Below are 25,883 nucleotides of genomic sequence, written 5' to 3' on the forward strand. Positions count from 1 at the left end.
CACGCGGCCACTCAATACTCGCGGCGCAGGAGCGCTCCGTGTCAACTCGGCTGCCGCACTTGGCGCTAAGCAGCGCCTGCTCCCGCCTCTCTCTCTCTGTCTCTCTCTCTCTCTGTCTCTCTCTTTCTCTCTCTTTCTCTGGTCGCTTCAGCTATTTGGCTCATTTATTTTTTAAGGTCTGACTTAGTGCGTTCATTTTTTTTTTCTTCGAAATGTTCGTTTAGAGGGTTTCTTTTTTTTTAATTCTTCGGCTCCGCCACTCACGACAATTTTGTTAGTGGTTCTTGTTGTTGGGTTTGTTTTGCGAGACAGCCGCGTCTCAATATCACTGCCTTCCGTGTCTCAATCATCGTCATCATCAGCATCGTCGTCGTCATTAATCTCAAAATAATTACTAATACTATTTGCATCATCATCATCATCAGTGGCAGCAGAAATGATAATGCAGCAGTAATAATTATCATCAGCAGCGGCGGCAGCATAAATGATAATATCAACAGTCATCATCATTATTAGCAGCAGCAGCAGTCAGAGTAATAATACCAGCAGCAGTTATAACTTACAACAAGTGACTGGAGCAATCGGAGTCGATAGGCATGCGCAGTGTTTCAGGTTACTGCTATTCAAATTGAACGAAAACCGATGATGGTAAGCAAAAGAGTTGACTATCCAGCTTGCTGATGCCTCATCGCTGTTGATACACCAGAGGTGAATTGGTGACCATATCGTGGGGGTGGTGGAGATGGTGGAGTTGGTGGTCCGTGGTGATCGTTCGGGGTGATGTTTGGCTCTGGCTACAATTGTGACGCGAGGGCTTCAGCCGTGCGAGTCGCATTACGCAGAGAGCCGGCTCGCTCTGACGGTGCCGTTGCAGGAGGGGGGGGGACCGTCTGGCAGAGGCGCGGGGGGCCACGAGGAGTTAGACAACTCGGCAGACATTGAGACACATCTGACGTTTTGTTGTTTGTCGCGGGCAATGCCTAGGGGAGATTGGCAGCTAGAACACAACTCTAAGCCAGTGTAGATCAATAGACGCATGGACAGACAGATGGGTAGATAGATGAAGAGACAGATACCGATACACAGAGACAGACAGTTCGAGGAACACGAAGATAGACAGACAGACGCAAGGACAGACAGATACCAATGCACACAGATATCGGCCTAAACGATAGATACACACAAGGACATATACATCTGTCAATCTCCAAAAACAAAGAGATTGACAGATACAGGGACACGGAAACAAGGACATACATCGATCAATAAAAATAGGAAAACAGGTGGACGATTACAAAGGACACGGACATGGACCGACAGAATTAAGAACAAAAAGCTTTTAGCAGATACAAGGACAGCCATCTAGATAAGAGACACCGAGTAGAGAGACACTGGGTAGTGAGACACTGGCTAGAGAGACACTGGGTAGTGAGACACTGGGTAGTGAGACACTGGTAGAGAGACACTGTGTAGAGAGACACTGGGTAGAGAGACACCGGGTAGAGAGACACCGGGTAGAGAGACACCGGCTAGAGAGACACTGTGTAGAGAGACACCGGTAGAGAGACACTGTGTAGAGAGACACTAGGGAGAGAGACACCGGGTAGAGAAACACCGGGTAGTGAGACACTGCTAGTGAGACACGGGTAGAGAGACACTGGCTAGAGAGACACTGGCTAGAGAGACACTGTGTAGAGAGACACTGTGTAGAGAGACACCCGTAGAGAGACACCGGGCAGAGAGACAGAGGCACGCACAGCTGCAGTGCCCGAGGCGCCTTGCACGGTGGGCAGAGGAGCCGAGGGCGTTGTAGCGGTGCCAGACCGCCCTGTGGCGATGGGTGCCGCATGGCTCATCGGGAGGGCGCCGCAACTCGCCATGAAGTAAAATCAGCGCAGTCCACACCATCCCAGCGCGAACGTCAACCCCGGAGGAAGGGGCCCTCGACCCTGCCGGCCCTCTGGCCCCACAGTGGGGGGTGGGGGGGGGGTGGGGAGAGGGGGTCTCTCGCCACGACTCCACGCGGCGCCAGCACCATGCGCGACCAGAGGCTCAGGTGGAGAAGCCTCGTCCTGGTGTGTCGCGCCTTCTGCCTGGTGAGTCGCGCGAAGCGAACACGCCGCAGTGGCAGCGGTGCCGTCGTCGGTGGCTGTGAGCGGGGCTCGAACTCGGAGCACGGGGTTCGTAGTGGAGTGGGCGAACCGCGATGCGACCGCTGCCCACACACAGACACACAGACACACAGACATATAAACACACAGACACACAGACATATAAACACACAGACACACACAGACACACACACAGACACACAGACACACAAACACACAGACACACACAGACACAGACATATAAACACACAGACACACACACAGACACAGACATATAAACACACAGACACACAGACACACAAACACACAAACACACAGACACACAGACACACAGACACACACACAGACACACAGACATATAAACACACAGACACAGACATATAAACACACAGACACACAGACAAGGACACACACACACAGACACACACACACACAAACACACAGACACACAGACACACACACAGACACACAGACACACAGATACACAAACACACAGACACACAAACACACAGACACAGACACACACACAGACACACAGACACACAGACACACAGACACACAGACACACAAACACACAGACACACAAACACACAGACAAACAAACACACAGACACAGACACACACACACAGACACACACACAGACACACAGATACACAAACACACAAACACACAGACACACAGACACACAAACACACAGACACACAAACACAGACACACATACACACAGACACACACACAGACACACAAACACACACACACACAGACACACAGACACACAAACACACAGACACAGACACACATACACCCAGACACACACACACAGACACACAAATACACAGACACACAAACACACAGACACAGACACACAAACACACAGACACACACACACAAACACACAAACACACAGACACACAAACACACAGACACAGACACACACACACAGACACACACACACAGACACACAAACACACACACACACAGACACACACACACAGACACACAAACACACACACACAGACACAGACATATAAACACACAGACACACAGACACACAGATACACAAACACACAGACACACAAACACACAGACATATAAACACACAGACACACAGACACACAGACACACACACACAAACACACAGACACACAGACACACACACAGACACACAAACACACAGACACACACCGACACACAGACACACAAACACACACACACACAGACACACACAGACACACACACACAGACATATAAACACACAGACACACAGATACACAGATACACAAACACACACACACACAAACACACAGACACACAGACACACACACACAGACACACAAACACACAGACACACACAGACACACAGACACACATACACAAAGACACACACACAGACACACAAACACACACACACACAGACACACACAGACCCACAAACACAGACACACAAACACACACACAGACACACAAACACACAGACACACACACAGTCGTGGTGGGCCGTGGTGGCCGCGAATCGAACTCGGGTCGCCAGGTTCGTCGCGCAGTGCGCTCACCACTCATACACACGACAAAGATCCCCCGTGTAGGCTTCACAGACTGCTGGGGCAAGTGCTATTTGCGAGCACCTATGAAGGCCGGCACGGCACACGAGGGGGTGGGTGGGTGGCCAGCAACCGCGATGAGTTTATTAATTGAATTGGAAGTGGAACGGCGGGAAGGAGACACCAGCACCAGTTACTCATTTGAGGCTGAGTCGACCTAGGGGGAGGCCCAGGACCAGTTCAAATGATCGTCGCTGGTGTCGGTGGCCGTGAGCGGGGATCGAACTCGGATCGCGGGTTCGTAGTGCAGTGCGCTAACCGCGACGTGACCGCTCCCCACACACAGATACACACACAGACACACAAACACATACACTCACAGACACACAGACACAGACACACACAGACACACACACAAACACACAGACACACACACAAACACACACACAGACACACACACAGACACAGACACACACAGACACACAGACACACAGACACACACAGACACACACAAACACACACACAAACACAGACACACACAGACACACACACACAGACACACACACAGACACACACAGACACACAGACACACACAGACACACACACAGACACACACACAGACACACACAGACACACACACATAGACGCGTAGAGTAGCGGTGCGCGCTCATGGGAACCCGAAACAGAAATGATTTTGGGGGAGTAAGGGGGGCGAGAGGAGGAGGCTGTCCATTTACGAGCTCGAAGTGGAGATGACAGAGGAGATACAGACAAGAGAGACAGAGAGCGAGCGAGCGATGTAGCGAGATGAGAGAAACGTGGGCAAAAAGAGAGACGTAGTGAGATGAGAGGAGATAGAGATGAGAGAGGAATGTGGCGACACGAGAGAGGGGGGAGGGGTGTTGCTGCCCCTCCCCCATCCCACTTCCATTTCAATTCATAAACTCGTCGCGGAGATGATCGAGGCGTGTACAGACCAAGAGACACGATCACACGGAGCGCGATGTGAAAGAAGAGATGCACATCGTGGTCCAGATGTCTTGTGACCCTCATTTAATGATCTAAAACGCAATAATATTTTTCCTTTAAAGTAAGGGTTATTTAAAACGAAAATTAATTGCCAAAGTAAACTAAAAAATTCGGGAGTAAATTAATGGGGGGGGGGGGGGGGGGGGAGTCACAAGACATTGGGACCGCCCTGTACATAAGAGATAGGCAGGACGGGGGTGTTAGCGGCAGAGACGCGTGGTGAGATGGGAGAGAAGTCGGCACCAGACAGACGCGCGTGGTGGATGAGAGAAAAGGAGCGAGCTGGTGCAGAGTGCAGTGAGGTGAGAGGGCGATCAGATGAAGATGTGGTGGGTGATGGCTGTGAGATGTAGTGCATCTTCACGTACTCAGCGGATATTGGTGTAGAGGCTGTACGTTACCGGGAAATCCCGGCTACTTAAGCTTCGGCTTATTTTTTTTGTTCAATGCTTTTTTTATTCAGTCATTTTATTGTGGTGTTTGTAAAATTGTATGTCAACAGGAGCGCGGTACACAGCGCAACAAATCTCGATGTGGGGGTGGGGGGGTGCACAGAAGCTCCATGTACAAAAGCCCCCAAACTCTGCGCTCCTGGGTTTCGAGGAGGAGGGGGAAAGACATGAGACTCACTGCCCCAGCGAGCTGCTGGGGCATGCGAGCGGGAGCGTGAGAGTTGTATAAGGGGAGCGGGGGGAAGATGAAGGAGGAAAAAATTAACCCGTAAAAACAAACCTCTTCTTGGTTCTTTCGGTAAAGTCACGTAGAAGGGAAGTAATAAAATAATAAAAATAAAACATAATAAAATAATTCTCACGACGTTTCGGCCACAACGCAAGCAGCCGTCTTCAGGTGGAGAACAGGTCTGCCAAGTAGACAGAGTCTGTCTACTTATTATTTTATTACTTCCCTTCCACGTGACTTTACCGAAAGAACCAAGAAGATGAATCCCTGCAGTCACGAAAGCTTTAAATCGAAATTTAACCGTAAAAACAAAGTTTTTCACTATAAATCCTTTATATGCGTGGCATCGGTTTTATTTTATTATTCATTTCAGTTTTTCTTGAGTAAGAGTTTCTTTTTTATCACATTGGTATTTTAAATTAAATATGAAATGTTTTTTTTCCTAAAAAGTGGAAAATTTTGGAAAAAAAATTTCACGAAAATAAATTGTCACGAACAACGAGTCTGTGTGCAAAATGTCAGCTCCATTGGATCACGGGAAGTGGGTTAAAAAACGACCGAAAGATTTGCACGGTCGTAAGTGCGCAAGCAAGCAAGCAAGTGAACTTAATATAAAGGATTTAAAAAGCAAAGTGATGATGGGGTAGAGGGGACGGGGAGACGGAGGAGAGGGGGCGTTTGGGGGAACTTTTCCTCATTCTTAAAATCAGAACCTTTAAAACTATTTATTATTATTTTATTTTACCAGGTAAGGTCCACTGAGGTATTCTTCAAAAGCGACCTGGCCACAAATTATGGCTCAACGAAGTGGCTTATCACGTGGAAATGTATATCAGTCGCCAAATACTCTAATCGCGTGATGTTGATTCTACATGTGGAGGGTAAAAACCAGAGGACCCGGAAAAAAATCCACGCGACCACAAGGAGAGACACGCAGACTCGAAATATACAGCAAGCGTCAGGGTCGGGGTCGAACCCACACCCTCCTGTATACCTGGTGAGGGAGTTAACATCTCATAGCCACTGTGTTGATAATGAGATGAGAGAGAGAGACACGCAAACTCCAAATATACAGCAGGCGTCAGGGTCGAAATCGAACCCACGACCTCCTGTATACCAGGCGAGGGAGTTAACATCGCATAGCCACTGTGATGATGATGATGAGAGAGACCAACGCAAACTCCAAATATACAGCAAGTGTCAGGGTCGAAATCGAACCCACGACCTCCTGTATACCAGGCGAGGGAGTTAACATCTCATAGCCACTGTGATGATGATGATGAGAGAGAGACACGCAAACTCCAAATATACAGCAAGTGTCAGGGTCGAAATCGAACCCACGACCTCCTGTATACCAGGCGAGGGAGTTAACATCTCATAGCCACTGTGGTGATGATGAGATCAGAGAGAGAGACACGCAAACTCCAAATATACAGCAGCAGGCGTCAGGGTCGAAATCGAACCCACGACCTCCTGTATACCAGGCGAGGGAGTTAACATCTCATAGCCATTGTGATGATGATGAGAGAGAGAGACACACACAGACTCCAAATATAAAGTAAGCGTCAGGGTCGGGGTCGAACGACCTCCTGTATACCAGGCGAGGTAGTTAACATCTCATAGCCACTATGATGATGATGAGAGAGAAAGAGACACGCAAACTCTAAATATACAGCAAGCGTCAGGGTCGAAATCGAACCCACGACCTCCTGTATACCAGGCGAAGGAGCTAACATCTCTCCACGGCGGGGGGGGGGGGGTGGTGGAATTCGATGAGCTATGAAGCACTTCCTCACAGACTCCTGGACGCGTAGAGTCTCCACCAAGCACCAGTTCGCCCAGCGGTCCAGAGCCGATATCTCACTCGTCCGTTCCACCCCTGAGTTGCCAGAACGTGAGCGAATGTAATTGCTTGCTGCGGCCAAGAGCAGCGAGTGAATCGCTTGCGATAACCATTTAAATGAATGCGGTTATAAAGTAATTAACTCGTATTGACCATGTAAACAAATCGGTTGTATCAATTGCTGCTCTGGCCCATGGACTGCAGAGCTCCGTACAGTACTTTGTAGCGTATCGCACCTGTGCTGCTGTACAGTTCTCCAATGCGCTTTCGGGTTGCACCACGTGTTGTCCGACGTTTCGCTCCACGTGCTGGGAAAGCTTCTTTGGGAGAGTCGATTCGGTTCACGAAAGAAGCACCCGGTTCGCGAAGAAGCTCCCAGCCAGCACGTGGGACGAAACGTCGGACATCATGGCGAACAACCCTCGGTGCAACCCGCACTGCATGTGTAGGCATTGAGACATGCATGCTTGGAATTACTCAACTATACAACTATTTTTTTTATTTGACCAGCTAAGGCACTCTGAGCCATGTAGTTCTTTTTCAGAAGCGACCTGGCCACAAATGATAGCTCAACGAAGTGGCTTATCACGTGGAAATGAATAGCAGCCAAATACCATGAACGCGTGTTTCTAAATGTGGAAGGACCAGGAGAAAAACCCACGCGACCACGGGCAGAGAGACACCACAAACTCCACATATACAGCAGGCGTCAGGGTCGGGATCGAATCCACGACCTCCTGTATACCAGGCGAGGTAGTTAACATCTCATAGCCACCGTGGCGCATTACACTGAGAGACAGCAATAGGGACACGTGGATAAGAGTGTACTCACACATAGTAGTAGGTTTTTACCCTTTCAACTGGTACAAAAACTGACACTTTTATACAAGGCATCATGTTTGCAATAACCACAACACAAGTAGTCAACATTCAAACAAAAAGAAACAACTCTGATGATGATGGACAGTGCATATCATTATCATCATCAGAGTTGTTTCTTTTTGTTTGCAATTTGACTACTTGTGTTGTGGTTATTGCAAACATGATGCCTTGTATAAATGTGTCAGTTTTTGTACCAGTTGAAAGGGTAAAAACCTACTACTATATTTTGCCACTGGTAAATGAGATGTCTCATAGTGTACACACGCAGTTATGGACATCGCTCTCACTGTGCGTACAAGTGGCCTTGGACAGGATAGGTCGCAGGAAGGGACGACTACCGATGGTCAAGACTAACGAATGAGCGGCAGCCAACGAATGGAACGCGTTCGTAGAGAGGACACACTTCGGGGAGATGGAGCGATGAAATCAGTCCGTGCGCAGGTGCGAGGTGCATTGCCATATCGCAGGGCCGCGTGAGAGGTGGCGACGACCTGAGGAGGCCTTCGTCCAGCAGTAGATTGACCATGGGGGGGGGGGAGGGGTCAATCTATTGTTGACATTAAATGACCTTAATTCGACAAATCCATCTCGTTGCTGCAATGGGCATTGCCCGGGGCGTCAGGGCTCCACAGTTGTTAGCGCACTGCGCTACAAACCACCTGAGTTCGATTCCCGACCACGGCTAAACACATGGATATCTGGCGCTTCGAGAACGTGTCCTGGGACTCATTTAGATCGACTCAGCGTAAACACCAGCACTTGGGAGACATGGGGGACCGCGCGAGATGCTGAGCACACGGCCTTCTGAGAGGCGCCTCGTCAGCGCAAGCGACACTTGCCCCAGCGGTCGACACGCCTACACGGGACGCCTTTGTCTTTGTTGCGTAAGAGCTCGGAGATAGAAGGAATGATTAATTTTTGGAGCTTATTTATTTATTTCAAGAGTGCTTAGCGAGCAATTGTTTTGCATATTACGGCGATTTGTGGGTTGTTGTTGTTGTTGTTGTTTTGTAAGCTGGCGAGGGACGTGGTTAACCCGTACTTCACCAAAGGGAGGAGGATGGGGGGTGAAGCTGCCCACAATGGCAGTGTTGACGGTGAGTAGCGCACTGGACGTGGAACCCAGAGGTCGCCCGTGCTATTCGATCTCCGGGCGCGGCAATTTCTAAAATTTCCACCCCGCTCCCCCCACTCCCCCCACCCCCACTCTCCGCCACTGTTGCTCACCCAGCAGTAGAAATGGTTTCGCCAAAGTCGATGGGCAAGTATTCTTAGGTTTTTTCGGTAAAGTCACGTAGGTAAAAAATTAAAATTAAAATAAATAAAAGTAAAATAAAAAATACAATAAAAAATAAAAATCACGACGTTTCGGAGGCAACACAAGCTTCCGTCTTCAGGTGGAACCGTCACAGAACGATTGCTGTATCGATTTTAATTATATTTTTTTACTTACGTGACTTTACCGAAAAAAACCTAAGAATATTAATCCTTGCAGTCACGTAAGCTTCAAATCTAGAATCGATGGGCAAGGTCACGTGTGTGGCAACAACAACAATAATAATACAATAAAATGCCAAGTTCATAATTACTTACCCACCTTTGTCAACCCACCCCGCCCTCTTTAAAAGACGTCTGGCTACCGTGGAAGAGTAGGCCAAATGCCCTCTTGAATGGCTCGAGTGGAGGCCCGTCCGCCGGCAGTGGAGTGCCCAAGAAGTGTGCAGGGGCTGCACCTTTACTAACGGCAGATCCCGCCAGTACGTGTTGAACAGCATCAACATTTAGCATCGCAAACATGTATTTAATAATTTACGATTACTGAATTGATGTATACATCGAGTTATCTGCATAGTGCAGTGCACAAGCAGCTGCACAGCATCCCACCCACATAACGGCCTACTGAACTCTACATACATGTGTGTATGATAAGAGTGGGAAGCGGTAGTGTAGCGGTTAGCGGTTAGCGCTCCGCACTACGTAGCCGGCGACCCGAGTTAGACCAAAAAATAGCGGATGATTTTTGAACCGGCCCTGGGCTTCTCCTAGCTCGACTCAGCCTTAAATGGGTACCTGATGCGCTGTGTAAACATCGCTACTCAGGAGACAAACGCGGCCGGGGATGATGCTGACCACCTACAGTGTGTTACAGGCTACACGTGGGGGATCATTGTCTTGTCGTTTGATCTATGTTTGTGGGAGCACTCACAGAGACGTAGCGTTGACAATTGACGGAGCAATGGGCGCGGGCAGGACGCCTGCCTAGGTGGGATGACAGCCGAAGGCCAAGACTGGCGACGGAATGGAGGTGAAAGGAGGGGAATGCGTCCAAAGCGAACGAGCAAAGCGGAAAGGGAGCGGTGAGGTCGGCTCACCGCTCACCAGGAGTGGTGAGTGGTGAGCGGTGAGGTCGTGTTACCGCTCACCATTCACCGCTCATCACTCACCACTCCTGGTGAGTGGTGAGCGGTGAGGTCGGGTCACCGCTCACCATTCACCGCTCACCATTCACCAGGAGTGGTGAGTGGTGAGCGGTGAGGTCGGGTCACCGCTCACCATTCACCGCTCACCATTCAGCGCTCACCACTCACGGCTCACCATTCACCAGGAGTGGTGAGTGGTGAGCGGTGAGGTCCGGTCACCCCTCACCGCTCACCGCTCACCACTCACCAGGAGTGGTGAGCTGGATTCTGTTGGCATCGCAGGACCCTGACGGATGGCGAAGGCGTGGGGAGAGGCCATCATCCAGCGTGAACAGACAACGGCTGATGACTACACACACACATGCCAATCTACACACAGCATTCTGGACACACATAATGGATAGCCACCTTAATACGCTGTGTGGTTTCTACACGGCGAGAGAGAGAGAGAGCCCAAAGAGATCGCAACGGCGCTGGAAGGCAAATATGAAAAATATCTCGTGGTGATTTAATTTATATTTAACAAACACAAATATCCCCCGCATAGCCTATTGACAGACTTTTTGCGGCAAGTGCTGTTAGCAAGCACCAATATAGGCCGGCACGGCACACGAGGGGGTGGGTGGCCAGCACCACCCACGGCAGCCTTTGTCTCCCCAGTGGGATAGATGAGCGCCACTGTTGTTAGCAGCGCGCGCTGTAACCGCTCCACCATCGCTCGCCCCACAAAGACGGAGACACACGCAGCACACCCGACCCGCCCATTGCCATCAACGTATCTTCTCCGCATCTATAATTAATATATCTCTCTCTCCGTCGGCATCTCGAACACGGCAAGCGAAAGTCTAATGAGACATCTTCCTGGCAAACTCTCCCCGCACCGACTCGCCTCCCCCCCCGTCTCCCCCCCCCCCTGTCTCCCCCCGTCTTCCCCCCGTCTCCCCCCGCCTCCCCCGTCTCCCCCCCGGTCTCCCCCCGGTCTCCCCCCCGTCTCCCCCCCCCCCGTCTCCCCCCCCCGCCTCCTCCCCCGCCTCACCCCTTTGCCTCCCCCCCGCCTCCCCCCGTCTCCCCGCGCCTCCCCCCCACCTCCCCCCCTCGTCTCCTCCCCCGCCTCCCCTCCCCGTCTCCCCAAGTCTCCCCCCGCCTCCCCCTCCCCCGCCCCCACACGCGTCTCGAGGGCCCCCCTATCACGTGGCTATAAATAACGCTGCCGGGTGCCGCACGCGCTCGCACGTGCGGCACCGGAACCCGTCAGCCCGGACCGCCCGCAGCGCCTCGGCTCGACGGCGAGCGAACGCCCCTCCGGGCGTCTTCACTCCGGTCGTAAGACACTCCGGAAGATAAGACGAACTCTCACGAGGCCTACGCCGTGTGTCAATAAAGACGAGCACACATACAACAACAACAACCGCCATTCGCCACTAAGTGGCGGTGACGCCACCACGACGCTTGTGCCAGGCTATGTGCACCTTGAGGCCACGTGGAGTGTCGAACGCCCGCTGGCAGGAGGTCACGGTGCAGACCCAGCAGGTGCCACGGGTTGACTGACTGAGACGACAACAACAGCAACAGCCGCCATTCGCCACTAAGTGGCGGTGACGCCACCACGACGCTTGTGCCAGGCCATGTGCACCTTGAGGCCACGTGAAGTGTCGAACGGCCGCTGGCAGGAGGTCACGGGGCAGACCCAGGTGCCACGGGTCGACTGACCGAGATGACCGAGATGACTGGCTGATGCACCACCTGTGCCCCCTACTGTACCAACTTGCTACGCTTTAGCCACCCGGCGCTCCGCTCGTTGTTGTGAGCGTCGCTCCTCCGTCCTCCGTTGTTGTTGGAGGGCGACTGCCTCCAACTGCCCAGTAGCGTCCTTCACGAGCCTCCTCCACAAAGGCCGATCTTGACACCGCTGGTACCAGTCATCGGCAAGTCCACTCAGCTCCACGTCCTCCTGTACCACATCACTCCATCTCTTCTCCCCCGTGCCGCGCCCGTTTAGCCCCTTCGATCCGGCCGAACAAAAGCTGTTTAGGCATGCGGTGGCTGGGCATGCGGGCTATATGACCCAGCCAACGCAGCCTTGCCTGCCGAAGGAGCTCACCGATGGGACTTTGCCCAGATCTTTCAAGGATTTGTGAGCTCCTCACACAATCCAGCCTGGTTAAACCCAGGATGGATCGTAGGCAGGCCAGCCTAAATGTTTCCAACCGGCGAAGATGCTCCATTAGGGGGGTCCACGTTTCGCAAGCGTAGAGAAGGGAGGGAATGACTGTGGCCGAGAAGACCTGAAGCTTCGTGCGGAGCGACAGACCAGGTAGCTTACACACAGCGTTACGCAACCGATGAAAAGATATTGCCGCTCGACTGATTTGGAGTGAGACCTCTGCTGTTAAACTGGAGCCGGTCATAAGCACACTGCCCAGGTATGGGAAACTCTCCACTCTCTTCACTACAGTCCCATCACCGATTGGGAGTTGTGGGGGTGGAGTGTCCGATGGTACAAAATACCCAGGCAGGTGCTTAGTTTTGGTGGGGCTGATGGTAAGGCCCCACCTCTTAGTGGCACGCTCCAGTCTAGGCAGCAACGTCTCCAATTTCTCTTCTGAATGAGCAGCTATTATCAAATCATCGGCATACATAACGTGGTTGACAAATAGAGAGCCATCCCTTGATCGCACCCGGGCGTCGATCAGCCTCCCATTATATCTGTACCAAATGAAAATTCCCCCGGTACATCTATTGAAGGCTTCACGAACTACGCGGTCAAAATAGATGTTAAATAATGTGGAAGCCAGAGGACATCCCTGTCGCACCCCAAGGTGTACAGGGAAAGGCTCTGACTCCCGGCCACGTAGTTTTACCAGGGCCCGCTCACCATCACAGTCACTCCTGTGTGAGGAGTGACTGTGTGTGGAGTAACTGTGTGTGAGTGACTGTGTGTGTGACTGTGTGTGAGTGACTGTGTGTGAGTGACTGTGTGTGTGACTGTGTGTGAGTGACTGTGTGTGGAGTGACTGTGTGTGTGGAGTGACTGTGTGTGAGTGGCTGTGTGAGGAGTGACTGTGTGTGGAGTGGCTGTGTGAGTGAGTGGCTGTGTGAGTGGCTGTGTGAGTAGCTGTGTGAGTGAGTGACTGTGTGAGTGACTGTGTGTGAGATACTGTGTGTGGAGTGACTGTGTGTGTGGAGTGACTGTGTGTGAATAACTGTGTGAGGAGTGACTGTGTGTGGAGTGACTGTGTGTGAGTGACTGTGTGTGTGTCTTTGTGTGAGTGACTGTGTGTGGAGTGGCTGTGTGTGAGTGACTGTGTGTGAGTGACTGTGTGTGTGGAGTGACTGTGTCTGAGTGACTGTGTGTGGAGTGACTGTGTGTGAGTGACTGTGTGTGTGTCTCTGTGTGAGTGACTTTGTGTGAGTGACTGTGTGTGAGTGGCTGTGTGAGGAGTGACTGTGTGTGAGTGACTGTGTGTGTGACTGTGTGTGGAGTGACTGTGTGTGTGGAGTGACTGTGTGTGAGTGGCTGTGTGAGGAGTGACTGTGTGTGGAGTGGCTGTGTGAGTGAGTGGCTGTGTGAGTGGCTGTGTGAGTAGCTGTGTGAGTGAGTGACTGTGTGAGTGACTGTGTGTGAGATACTGTGTGTGGAGTGACTGTGTGTGTGGAGTGACTGTGTGAGGAGTGACTGTGTGTGGAGTGACTGTGTGTGAGTGACTGTGTGTGTGTCTTTGTGTGAGTGACTGTGTGTGGAGTGGCTGTGTGTGAGTGACTGTGTGTGAGTGACTGTGTGTGTGGAGTGACTGTGTCTGAGTGACTGTGTGTGGAGTGACTGTGTGTGAGTGACTGTGTGTGTGTCTCTGTGTGAGTGACTTTGTGTGAGTGACAGTGTGTGAATGACTGTGTGTGAGTGACTGTGTGTGAGTGGCTGTGTGAGGAGTGACTGTGTGTGAGTGACTGTGTGTGGAGTGGCTGTGTGTGAGTGACTGTGTGTGAGTGACTGTGTGTGTGGAGTGACTGTGTCTGAGTGACTGTGTGTGGAGTGACTGTGTGTGAGTGACTGTGTGTGTGTCTCTGTGTGAGTGACTTTGTGTGAGTGACAGTGTGTGAGTGACTGTGTGTGAGTGACTGTGTGTGAGTGACTGTGTGTGGAGTGGCTGTGTGGGTGAGTGGCTGTGTGAGTAGCTGTGTGAGTGAGTGGCTGTGTGTGTGTAACTGTGTGTGAGTGGCTGTGTGAGGAGTGACTGTGTGAGTGAGTGGCTATGTGAGTGAGTGGCTGTGTGAGTAGCTGTGTGTGTGTGTGACTGTGTGAGTGTGTGACTGTGTGTGAGGAGCGGTGGCGTCGTGGTTAGCGCGCTGCGCTACGAACTCCACGCCGCCCGGGTTCGATTCGCCGTTCACGATCAACGTCGGTGACGAATATCTGAACCGGTCGTTTCTGGCCCTCCCCTACGTCAACTCGACCTTAAACGAGTACTTGGTTCGGTGTGTGTAAACGTCGGTATCGGGGAGACAAAGGCGGCCGGGCGTGCTGTGATGTTGACCACCCCCCCTCCCCCTCTCGTGCGCGTGTACCGGTGTCGGCTGTTCGCGGCACTTGCCCCAAAAGTCTATTTCAAGTCCGCTCGAGGCTTTACGGGGGACCTTTGTCTGTGTGCGGCTGTGTCTGGGGGCGGTTTCGGTGCGGGAAGTTTCCTTTCAGCTCCCGCGCCTCGTTCGGAGCGCGCAGGGCGAGAAACTCGCACGAGGTGCGAGGTCACGGCAAAGTCACGGCGCGCCTCGATGCGTTCGCCGAACAGACGACGATGGTGAAGACCACGGCCGCACCTTGCGTCGCAAAGCCACCGAGACTGGGCATTGAGTCAAGTGCTGTGAAGACGACGCCTATTAATAGGGCTGTCACGGTACACCATGGAGGGGGGCGGCGGGGGGGGGGGCGTGATGTGTACACGCCGCACAGAGTTACCCGCTTAAGGACGCATCGACTTCGGAGCGAGAGGGCTCAGCACCGCTTGAGATATTATTTCGGGGTTGGCCGTTGTTGGTGGTCGTGAGCGGGAATCGAATTCGTCGCGTCGCCGGGTTCGTAGCGCAGGTGCGCTGACCACCGCACCGCCGCCCCACGCGGTGCTGAGATCTACACACCCGGGAGGGACCGGCACCGGACTAGGAAGAGGGGGGTGGGTGGAGTAGAGGGGGGGGAGGGGTGGAACGGACAAGAGGGACCCGAATCTCACCCCTTGAGATTATAGCGTTATATATAATATTCGGCAAATCAACTCCCTGTAAAAGTTGAGGTGTAGCTATTTCCCACATCCCGACTCTGAAGGCACACAAGGCAAGTGAGTTATATTATTATATTATTACTCCACGAATTCCTCGTTTAACGCGGAAGATGCGTCGCCTAAGAATGTCGCGTTAAACGCGTTAAGCGAGGCATTACTGAGCCACTAAATCTCCAGTTCCACTGTAAAAAATCAACCTGCGGTCGTCCCATGGCGGAACAACGAACTCAGATGAGGGCACGTCGCCACGTGCCGTATCATTCCGCGCATTCTATAGTTCAGTTCGGCTGTGCAGCTCAAGAAAGTAGTTCGTCGTCGACCGCTCAGAAACCGCGTTATAACGGACGCGTTCCGCGTTAGAACAACGGGCGCGTTCCGAGTTTGGTGAACGTTGTTCCCTCGCCGAAGAGAAAAACCGCGCTAGAGCGACAGCGCGCCATGTGGTCACGCGTTACGCGACGGCTTCGCGTGCACACGTGGCTGTCAATCCGGGAACAGCGATGCGGGGAAACCAACACAAGCCATGGGACGTGTCCCCTTCATCCGGGCCTCTTCACCAACTCGCAACAGATCTGGCGTCTCTGTCGCACGTTCGCGTCGTGATCTCTCGAACTCGTCGTCTGAATACGTTGAAACGATTTAATTCTTATCAGATCCCACGGTGTAAAGAGCAGTCTCCATCACTTACATATCCTCTCTCTTTCTCTCTCTCGCCTCACTATTGATGTGCTATGATGAAGGGCAATTGCCCGAAGCGTCGTCTGGATATATGTTAATTTTGAAGCGGTGTTATTGACCGATGTGTTGAGCGTTTGATCTCTCTCAGACGATCTTCGAATGTGCACGCCGGATTCATTTGCTGGCTTTTCGTTGTTTTGTCTCGAACAAATTCTGATTTGGTATGCGATTTTCGTCAAAAACATGTTCCCCTTTTTCGATGTAAAGCTTTCGTGACTGCAGGGATTCATATTCTTTGTTCTTTTGGTAAAGTCACGTAGAAGGGAAATCATAAAATAATAAAAATAAAACAATAAAATTCTCACGACGTTTCGTGAAACGTCGTAAGAAATTTATTGTGAAACGTCGTGAGAATTGTATTGTTTTATTTGTATTATTATATTATTTCCCTTCTACGTGACTTTACCGAAAGAACCAATAATATGTTCCCCTTTGTTTACGTTTTGTTTTGTACCTCCCTGCGTCAGTCCACCGCCAAAACCGATGCCTGCCTCGCGCTGATTGTTATAGTCATGCCCATTTTTTGTGAACCATACTTCACCTCTCTGGTCAGCCCGGGTTGGGGAAGTAAGCTCACAGGAGACCAGTTCAAATATTGCTCGCTGCTGACGTTCAGCCGTGTCCGGGAATTAAACTTGTGTTCTCCTGGTTCGGAGCACGGAAGTTTGTTTAACCGTGGTTACGTATGGCACGCCACGTGTACGACCATCAGCAGTAGGCGTACGATCACATCATCCTCAATGCGACAGACCTCCTGCACATCTCGGAAGCTAAGCAGGGCTGAGCATGGTCACTACCTGGATGGGTGACCACCAGTGCATACTAGCAGGTGTTGTAGGGATTGTGTTGCACGGGCCGCGATGTGTGGTTCACAGACAGACAGACAGACAGAGAGGACCCACTCGCTGGACTATGTGTATTGAATCCATCTGTGTGGGGCTCTGAGGGGTAAACGCTTCGTATGCGCGGGTTCTAATCCGGTGCACTGCGAAATGTCTCCTTGCCCACAAAACGCACGATTGCAATTGGCCAAACGTGCCAGGGCAGGACCCTCCTGCAACGAGTGTCTCCAGACGCATGTTGTTAACACTGGGTTTTAACAATAAAACAGGGTTTTTAAAATAAGATGTTTCATAGATTTGTGCGCTGACAGGGATGTGTCAATACGAATGACCGTCTCGTGTGTTTGTCTTGCGACCGGGATTGCGTCCGTGTCCATGCCAGAGTCGGGTTTCACTCCCAACCAGGTGAGGGGTCAGTCGGTGATTTTTTTTTTAAACAAAGACAAAGATCCCCCGCATAGCCTTTACTGGACTGTCGGGGCAAGTGTTGTTAGCGAGCGTCTTTGAAGGCCGAAACAGCGCACGAGGGAGTGGTTAGGCCAGCGCCACGCCCGGCCGCCTTTGTCTCCCGAGAGACAATGTTTACACACCGCATCACGTACTCAAATGATACATACCCACAGTTGTGTGCAGACAATGTAAAGTCAACAATATTTTAAACGCACGTTTTAGTTAATAATAGTGTAGAGTGCAGCGCCTTTGTCAATCCGCTGCGGGATGATGACCTTCCTCCAACGCCGTGTCCCTCACATGGAGTTGTCTGACCTGCGTCACCACGCCGAGAAGCGTTCCGAGATCTGATGAGATCGAGCGCGTTCCGGCCTAATCGGCAGTAGACATTTGTAGGAGGCAATCGACGTCCAAACGCAATCAAGCCCAACTCTTAACCAGGAGAAACCCCAGCGAGCATTGGAGTGGAATGAAACTCGGTGTTGTTGGATCGCACGCGAGATGTCGGGAGACGGGCAGGGCCCGGAGAACACCACACGTGGCACGCGGGGGGAGCGCCACAGGCTTCACAAAGACAAAAGTTCCCCACCCCATAGCCTGAACAGACTGATGGGGCAAGTGCTGTTAGCGAGTAGCACCTCACGAGGGGGTGGGTGTCCAGCACCACCCCCGCCCGCCTTTGTCTTCCCAGTGGCGATGCCTACACACCGCACCAGGTACTACTAATTCGAGGCCGAGTCGACTTAGGGGAGGCCCAGCACCGGTTACGATAATCGTCACCTGATGCTGGCCATGAGCGGGAATCCAACTCGGGTCGCCAAGTTCGTAGCGTAGCGCAGCGCGCTAACCGCTGCACTAACACACACGTGCTCCGCACACACGCACACACGTGGTCCACACGCACACACGTGTCTCCCACGTCACAATACTCCCCCCCCTCCCCCCCAGTTCTTGGTCTCGCCTACGGTCGTCACATTGTGATTGAACGCGCACGATATCGTGAGACCTTGCAAGCTAAGCAGGGGGTCGAACGTTGCCTGGCTAGTTCCGCAACTCGGACTGGTGACCACCCAGAAACTCGGGGAACTGCATTGCGTCCTGGAGGAATCCGATGAGCTATGAAGCTCTTCTTCACAGATGTCGAGTGGGAGCGGGTGGACAAGGCCTGACCAGGTGTGTCGTGGGCGTCGATGGCTGCAAGAGGTTGTGGCCAGCAGATGTCAGTGTCGAGTGTCACCCCCCCCCCCCCTCTCTGTGTGTAACGCGTGGCGGGTGTTCTTTCTGACACTCGGAGACGATGCTAAACAGTTTCCGTGTGAAGGTTATGACGGCCGCGTGTTGTTCGGCGCGATGTCCAACGTTTCGCTCCGCTGTGCCGGAAGCTTCTTCAGGGCCAACTCTCTACGATAAAGTCACGTAGAAGGGAAGTAATAAAATAATAAAAATAAAACATAAGAAAAAAATATAATAAATAATTATTATTTTTTTTTTATTATTTTATTACTTCCCTTCTACGTGACTTTACCGAAAGAACCAAGAAGATGAATTCCTGCAGTCACGAAAGCTTTAAATCGAAACTCTCTACGAGTTCTGAATTTCGCTTTTTCGCTTTGGAGGAACCCGTTAGAGGGCCCGGAGAGAACCCCGCCACGCTCGGAGCTGCGATCTCCTGCGGGCCTCTCACCTCGCAGCCGCACGGTGGCATCTCGCAAGCGCTGGGTGGTGGTGGCGGTGGTGGCGGTGCTGATGGTCACACATCCAATTAGTCCTAGCCAGGGTCGAAACTGCTTCTGCTTAGCTTCCTAGATCCGACGAGACGGCGCGCACACAGGGCGACATTCGCAATTGCGTTTCAATGCGGTACAAACTGTGCCATGGAGCAATTAGATACTCGAGACCTATCCACCCATCGACCATGGTCAGGTCAGGCCCCTCAAAGCGATGAAATCTCTCACGAGAATGCCATGGGACAGTCCAGCTCGCGCCTGCGCACGAGACGATGTTATTGTTCCATAGCCTCGGAGAGGGAATTTTCAGACGGGCTCCATTCAGTGGCAGGCACTCCGTCAGTATGCTTGACCATCGGCCATCATCATTATCTGGGTGTCGTTGATCTTACTCCTACGTCCGTGAATTTGCACCGCGTGACTGTGACGCGTATTCATTGTTGTCTGACGCGCGTAGCGGCGGCGGTACCAACATCGCCGTCATCATCGTCAACATCATCATCAGCAGCATCAACATCATCAGCATCATCATAAGCAGCATCCTCAACATCATCATCATCAACATCATCATCAGCAAAATCATCATCATCAGCATCACCATTAGCATATAATCAGCAGCATCATAATCATCAACATCATCAGCATCACTATGGGAACCTCATTTGCCAGCAAAAATATGATAATTGGTTCTTTACCCTTCTATCTGGCAACAAAACTGACACCTTTTTACAAGGAGTCATGTTTGCATAGACCGCAATACCTGCAGTCATAATACAAACAAAAGAACATAACTCTGATAATGTGCACTGTCCTTGAAGTTAATTGGTCCACACCCGAGACAGCTTTCCTTGCCAGATAGAAGGGTAAAGAACCAATTATCATATTTTTGCTGGCAAATGAGGTTCCCATAGTGTAGATGCTTACCCCGAGCTCTCATACTCTGATGGTGCATTGTCCTTGAGTTGTGCGCCTTTTGGCGTCATCTGGTCCAACCCATATGAGACTAGGCTCTAAGGAAAGCTGTCTCGGGTGTGGACCAATCAACTTCAAGGACAGTGCACATTATCAGAGTTATGTTCTTTTGTTTGTATTATGACTGCAGGTATTGCGGTCTATGCAAACATGACTCCTTGTAAAAAGGTGTCAGTTTTATTGCCAGATAGAAGGGTAAAGAACCAATTATCATCATCAGCATCGTCAACATCAACATCACAATCGGCATTACCGTGACCATTAGCGCACTAAAATCGGTCAAAATGTAATGGCTCAAATGGGTATTGAGGAGACACTCATCAATCTCGATGGCTCTGACCCAGCTCTGTGAACTCCACACTCCAACGGCAGGCACCAGGTCATCCCCACTAATGCCACGACACAGTAGATTGCAAACTCGCTTCTTTACAACTAATTGCGTGTGCTTATACGATTTGTTTTTTTTTCGGTAAAGTCACGTAGGTAAAAAAAATCTAATTAAAAAAATGAAAAACAACTAAATTAAATCACGACGTTTCGGGCGCAACACAAGCGCTTAAGTGTGAGACACAGCCACGTGGATGTGTGCCGGGGACCGCACTCTGAGAACCGCTGCACTCACTGAAGCGGAGGCTCCCTTCGCAGACTGGGCTGCCCGGCTTGTTGTTGTTGTCGTCGTTGTTGTTGTTGTTGTTGCGACGTCGTTGGTGAAAGACCGTTGCCTTGTTTACCCGGGGCTCACGGAAGACGTCAATGGGCACTGCACCATACCCACCCCCACTCCCTCCCCCATTACGCAGCTTCCCATATTCGTGGGAATTCATTGAGCTTTCATCTTCATTAATTCCCGTGGGTGTATTTGTTTGTTCTGTGTAAAAATGTGTTTAAGAGCCAACGTAAGCCGAGGTGAACTAACGAAAGCAATTATTTACGGGGGGGGGGGGGGGGGTTAGGAGGCCCGCAGTTTGTTTCAGTCCCTCACTCTGCCCTTCCTGCCCTGGGGAAGGGCCGTTGCGTGAAACGTCAGCCTACTTGCATATTTACCCAAAAAAACTCGGTCAGTAAAATTACTTAGTCAGCTGCGCAAGATGTAAGAAAGCCACTTACCGCATTGGTCACGGGCATCGTCGTATAACAAAAACAAACATCGACGTTTCGAGATATAGTGCCCTTCTTTGCTCTGAAAAAGGGTCCTCTCCCGAACCGTTGCCCTATACTGTAGCTGTTTTATGTCGCAACGAGCTGCTGGTCGTGGAGTTGGCGCAGCGGTTGGCGATGAGCGTGACGATCCGAATACGATAGCCGCTCACGGCTAACATCAGTGGCGAGCGATATCTGAACCGATACTGCCCCCAATACTTCGCCCAGCATGGTGAAGTGTGCCTCAACAAACATTCAAGGCCTGGGGAGACCTTACATCTAGCAGTGGATTGTCAAAGGGCTCTGACTTTCAGCGCGGTGTCAAATGACGAATGTGGTGTATTGTTATTATTTTCACTTGTGCAGCTTGCGTACAAACGTATCCCACGTAGGTAAGTCCTCGCTTAACGAGTGTTCGCACAACGCGTTTTCGCTAGAACGCGGTTTTTCCATTTGTCAACACTTTCCGCGGAACGTGCATCATAACGCGGAACGCGCACCGCTAGAACACGGAACGTGCATCGTTATAACGAGCGGTCGACGACGAACTACTTTCTTGAGTTGCGGTGCTAAGCGGGACAGTGATACCGTACGTGGAATGATACAGTAACGCGGCAGCGTACCCTCATCACTCACTCGTGGGTTTACTCCCGGCGCTCCGTTAGCCTGCCACGTGTAAATATCCATTCATTGTTCTCAAGCCTTAAGGAGACTTTCATCCAGAACTTTTGATAGCGCCTTTACACATCGAGGACCGCAGAGCTTGGAGGGAAATTTGGCAATGGCTCGCTGCCTGGCTGTTGCCTTCCCTATAGTCCCGTGGTTCCTCTTCATGCCTCCGAGTCTCCATCTCTACGAGAGCGAGCGAGTTACTGTGTGGCGCCGCCGCGCGAAAGGTTGACACGATCATCATCATGACGACGGCGGCGATGCCTGCATCTCTCTTAACGCGTGTTTCCGCATCTGCCGTGTGCGCTCGCGCAGGTGAGATGCGCCAGCAGGGACCTGGGACGCATCGAGCCACCCCGAGTCCCACTCATCGCGTCGCCCTTCGAAGCCGGCAAAGGTCTCGTCTTGGCCGACGCGGCCGGGAGAGCCGAGCAACCACAGCTGTCCACCGCCACCACCACCACCACCACCGCTCACTGCCGGCCGGTGGAGCGACGTCCGCCTGCGCTGGAACCGGCACCGTCGTGGCTCCAGGAGGCGCTTAGGTGGGGGGGTTCCGTGCCTGCCGCGGGCCGACCACGACCTCGGAGCAAGCGGAGGCCTGCGGTGAAGACGGGCAAAGTGAAGAAGATGTTCGGCTGGGGGGACTTCCACTCGAACATCAAGACGGTGAAGCTGAACCTGCTCATCACGGGCAAAGTGGTGGACCACGGCAACGGGACGTTCAGCGTCTTCTTCAGGCAGAATTCCACGGGTCAGGGCAACGTGTCCGTGGTGCTCGTGCCACCGGGCACGGCCGTGACCTTCGAGTCACCGTCGCCAAACAACGCGTCCGACGTGAAGAATCTCGCCCCGCCGCCGTCATCCACCACGACCGCCTCCTCGACCTCGGCATCCACGGCATTCAATTGCCGCGTGGAGTACGAGAAGGTGGAGCACGCCAAGAAGACGTCGCTCTGCAGTCACGACCCGTCCAAGATCTGCTACCAGGAGCAGACGCAGAGTCACGTGTCGTGGCTCTGCTCGCGCCCCTTCAAGATCATCTGCATCTACATCGCGTTCGCCAGCGCGGACTACAGGCTCGTGCAGAAGGTGTGCCCGGACTACAACTACCACAACGAGACGCCGTACCACCCCTCCGGGTGAACTCGCCGGGAACAGGGAGAGGGAGGAAGAGCGAGCGAGCGAGCGAGAGGCAAAGGGGGGTTGTAGCTCAGTGGACGACACCGCGGGCGGGCGGACGGTGGACGAATTGAGTCGTGAATTAATTAACTCAATGATTAATTAAGTCATTGTAATTAGCAGGGCTTTCAATTTCTCACCTGAATATCCCACACCCCTCCCCCTACCCCCTCTCTCCAGATACACTGGAGTAGGCGGCACGTGACTAGGGAGTGCTCACAGCCACGACGAGAGAGAGAGTGTACCGTGGCGAGAGAGTATACTGGATGTGGTGCGCCCGGGGTGCGGAAATCTTTTGTCAGGTCACGGACGCGGAAATGAAACCCTGATAATCGTTACTAAATTAAGGTTTTAATTGCAACGGTAAATTAATGTAAGGGTGGGGAGCGGAGCGGAGCAGTCGCTTTGCGCGCTTGCATCGGAGTGACGAGAGCGGTGATGTCTGCAGGGGTCTCTATGGGCGCTCCCATTTCTCCTCCAGCCCGCGTTGACCAAAGTGTGGTCCCACAACCCGCATGAATGACACGTCTGTCACGGCTCGCGGGGAGGCCGTCATCCAGCAGTGGATTGGCAAATTGACTGTAAATCATTATTATTATTGCGACTATGATCATGTCCTGCATGTAACCGAGCTTGGCACGCAATGGAAGAGGTCGGCTGCCCTGGTGAATGTGCCGCGTTCAATGAGCCCACGGACTGCGTGTCGCACGAGAGAAACCTCTGCGCTAAGGAGTCGAGGCAAGCGAAGCGGTGGATGTGGGAGCGAGGCCGTGAGAGGACGCGGCTAGGGGGATGGAGAGACGAGGACTGCCAGAGACGGGGATGTCCGTCTCGTCGTGGTGGGAGACGACACGAGCGTTGCGGGTGGACACGCGGTTTCAATTCCCTGGCATGCGTGGCGAGTTTGTTGTTGTTGATTATGAGGATGATGATGATGCACTTACTATGATAAGTAAGCAACAAAATATCGTTAGGGTAAGGGGACCTTCGATTCGTGTCATCAATTGTCAACGCAGGGGTCAGTGAGTATCCACGAGACGTAAAAATCACGGCGGCAAGACGAAGCGCGTGCCCTCTATACTACAAGAGTCAAAACCACAGCGCTCAACTTCGCAACGCCGGCAAAGCGGCACAAACAAGAAACAAACAAAAAGAAACAAAAACCATGCATACGCGTGGATTCCGTAACGTTTACCCAACAGCGTGCGTTTGTGCTCGCAGGTACGCAAACGTTATCCTACTTGCCGCACAACGAGACGACGTCGCCTGTCGATGAATGTGGTGGGGGGGGGGGGTCTTCAACAAAGGGTGGGTCCTCTAATAGCCACGAAACTTTACGCTCAACGTTCATTAACAGTGAATTATCTAAACGAGCCTTGCGTGGTGGCCCACCGCTTACGGACGGACGGACGGACAAACGGGAAGGACGGACAGAGGCGATGTATCCACGGGTTACACCCGTCGTTGGAGCCAGAGCGGACACGACGTTTGGCACGTGCGACGATCCAATCGGCACGCACAAGGGCAATGCACGCGCAACGGGCGAACGTGATTGAAACCTTCCCTTCACGTTCCAGACTAGGGAAAGCGGCGAGCAAAAGAATAAACACGGAACTGAGAATTACCGTATTCTCCAGATTATACGACGAACATCGCCCCCCGCCCCCCCCCCACACACCCCATGTATTTTAAAGCAAAGTTGGGGGTGCGTCTTTTAATCCGGTAGGAGCGCGCGCGTGCGCGTGTGTGTGTGTACGAGACCATATTTGTATAAACTCAATTGACACCGGTCACAACGCTTGGGGTGCGTCTAACTCTCCGACGTGTCTCATAATCGAGAGAATACGGTGGAAGTAATAATCAAGACCCGACGTGTTCATCACGAGCAATGTCGTCGACGCAGCCCCCACCACCACCACCACCGCCACCACCACCACCACCACCACCGCCACCACCACCGCCACCGCCACCACCACCGCCACCGCCACCGCCACCACCACCGCCACCACCACCACCACCACCACCGCCACCACCACCACCACCGCCACCACCACCACCACCACCACCGCCACCACCACCGCCACCGCCACCACCACCACCGCCACCACCACCGCCACCACCACCGCCACCACCGCCACCACCACCACCACCGCCACCACCACCGCCACCGCCACCACCCCCACCACCACCGCTGCCACCACCACCACCGCCGCCACCACCACCACCACAACCGCCGCCACCACCACCACCGCAGCCCCCACTACCACCACCACCCCCACTACCACCACCACCACCGCCACCACCACCACCACCACCGCCACCACCACCACCGCAGCCCCCACCACCACAACCACCACCGCCACCGCCGCAGCCACCACCACC

The 25,883-nt window shown here is 52.5% G+C and overlaps 1 protein-coding gene across 2 annotated transcripts; it reads left to right on the plus strand.

Moving 5' to 3' along the window:
- LOC133349664 (neurexophilin-2-like) lies at window positions 1-25,468 on the plus strand. 2 transcript variants are annotated; one of them, XM_061563291.1, is made up of 2 exons: window positions 1-2,096; window positions 22,635-25,468. In XM_061563291.1, exons 1-2 carry the CDS (start codon window positions 1,848-1,850, stop codon window positions 23,463-23,465), a joined length of 1,080 nt encoding a protein of 359 aa, XP_061419275.1. In that variant the 5' UTR covers window positions 1-1,847; the 3' UTR covers window positions 23,466-25,468. The 2 variants fall into 2 exon arrangements, with proteins under 2 accessions (XP_061419275.1, XP_061419277.1); XM_061563293.1 differs by lacking the exon at window positions 1-2,096 and adding an exon at window positions 4,902-4,984.
- The last annotated feature ends 415 nt before the right edge of the window (window positions 25,469-25,883 follow it).

Source organism: Lethenteron reissneri, chromosome 31, assembly GCF_015708825.2.
Source record: "Lethenteron reissneri isolate LAM-NWPU_2019-01 chromosome 31, ASM1570882v1, whole genome shotgun sequence".
Taxonomy (NCBI): domain Eukaryota; kingdom Metazoa; phylum Chordata; class Hyperoartia; order Petromyzontiformes; family Petromyzontidae; genus Lethenteron; species Lethenteron reissneri.

Coding starts and splice junctions, on each gene's coding strand:
- LOC133349664 (XM_061563291.1), top strand. CDS start 1,848: ATGGCTCATCGGGAGGGCGCCGCAACTCGCCATGAAGTAAAATCAGCG. Junction 2,097..22,634: donor TGTGTCGCGCCTTCTGCCTG/GTGAGTCGCGCG, acceptor GCGCTCGCGCAG/GTGAGATGCGCCAGCAGGGA.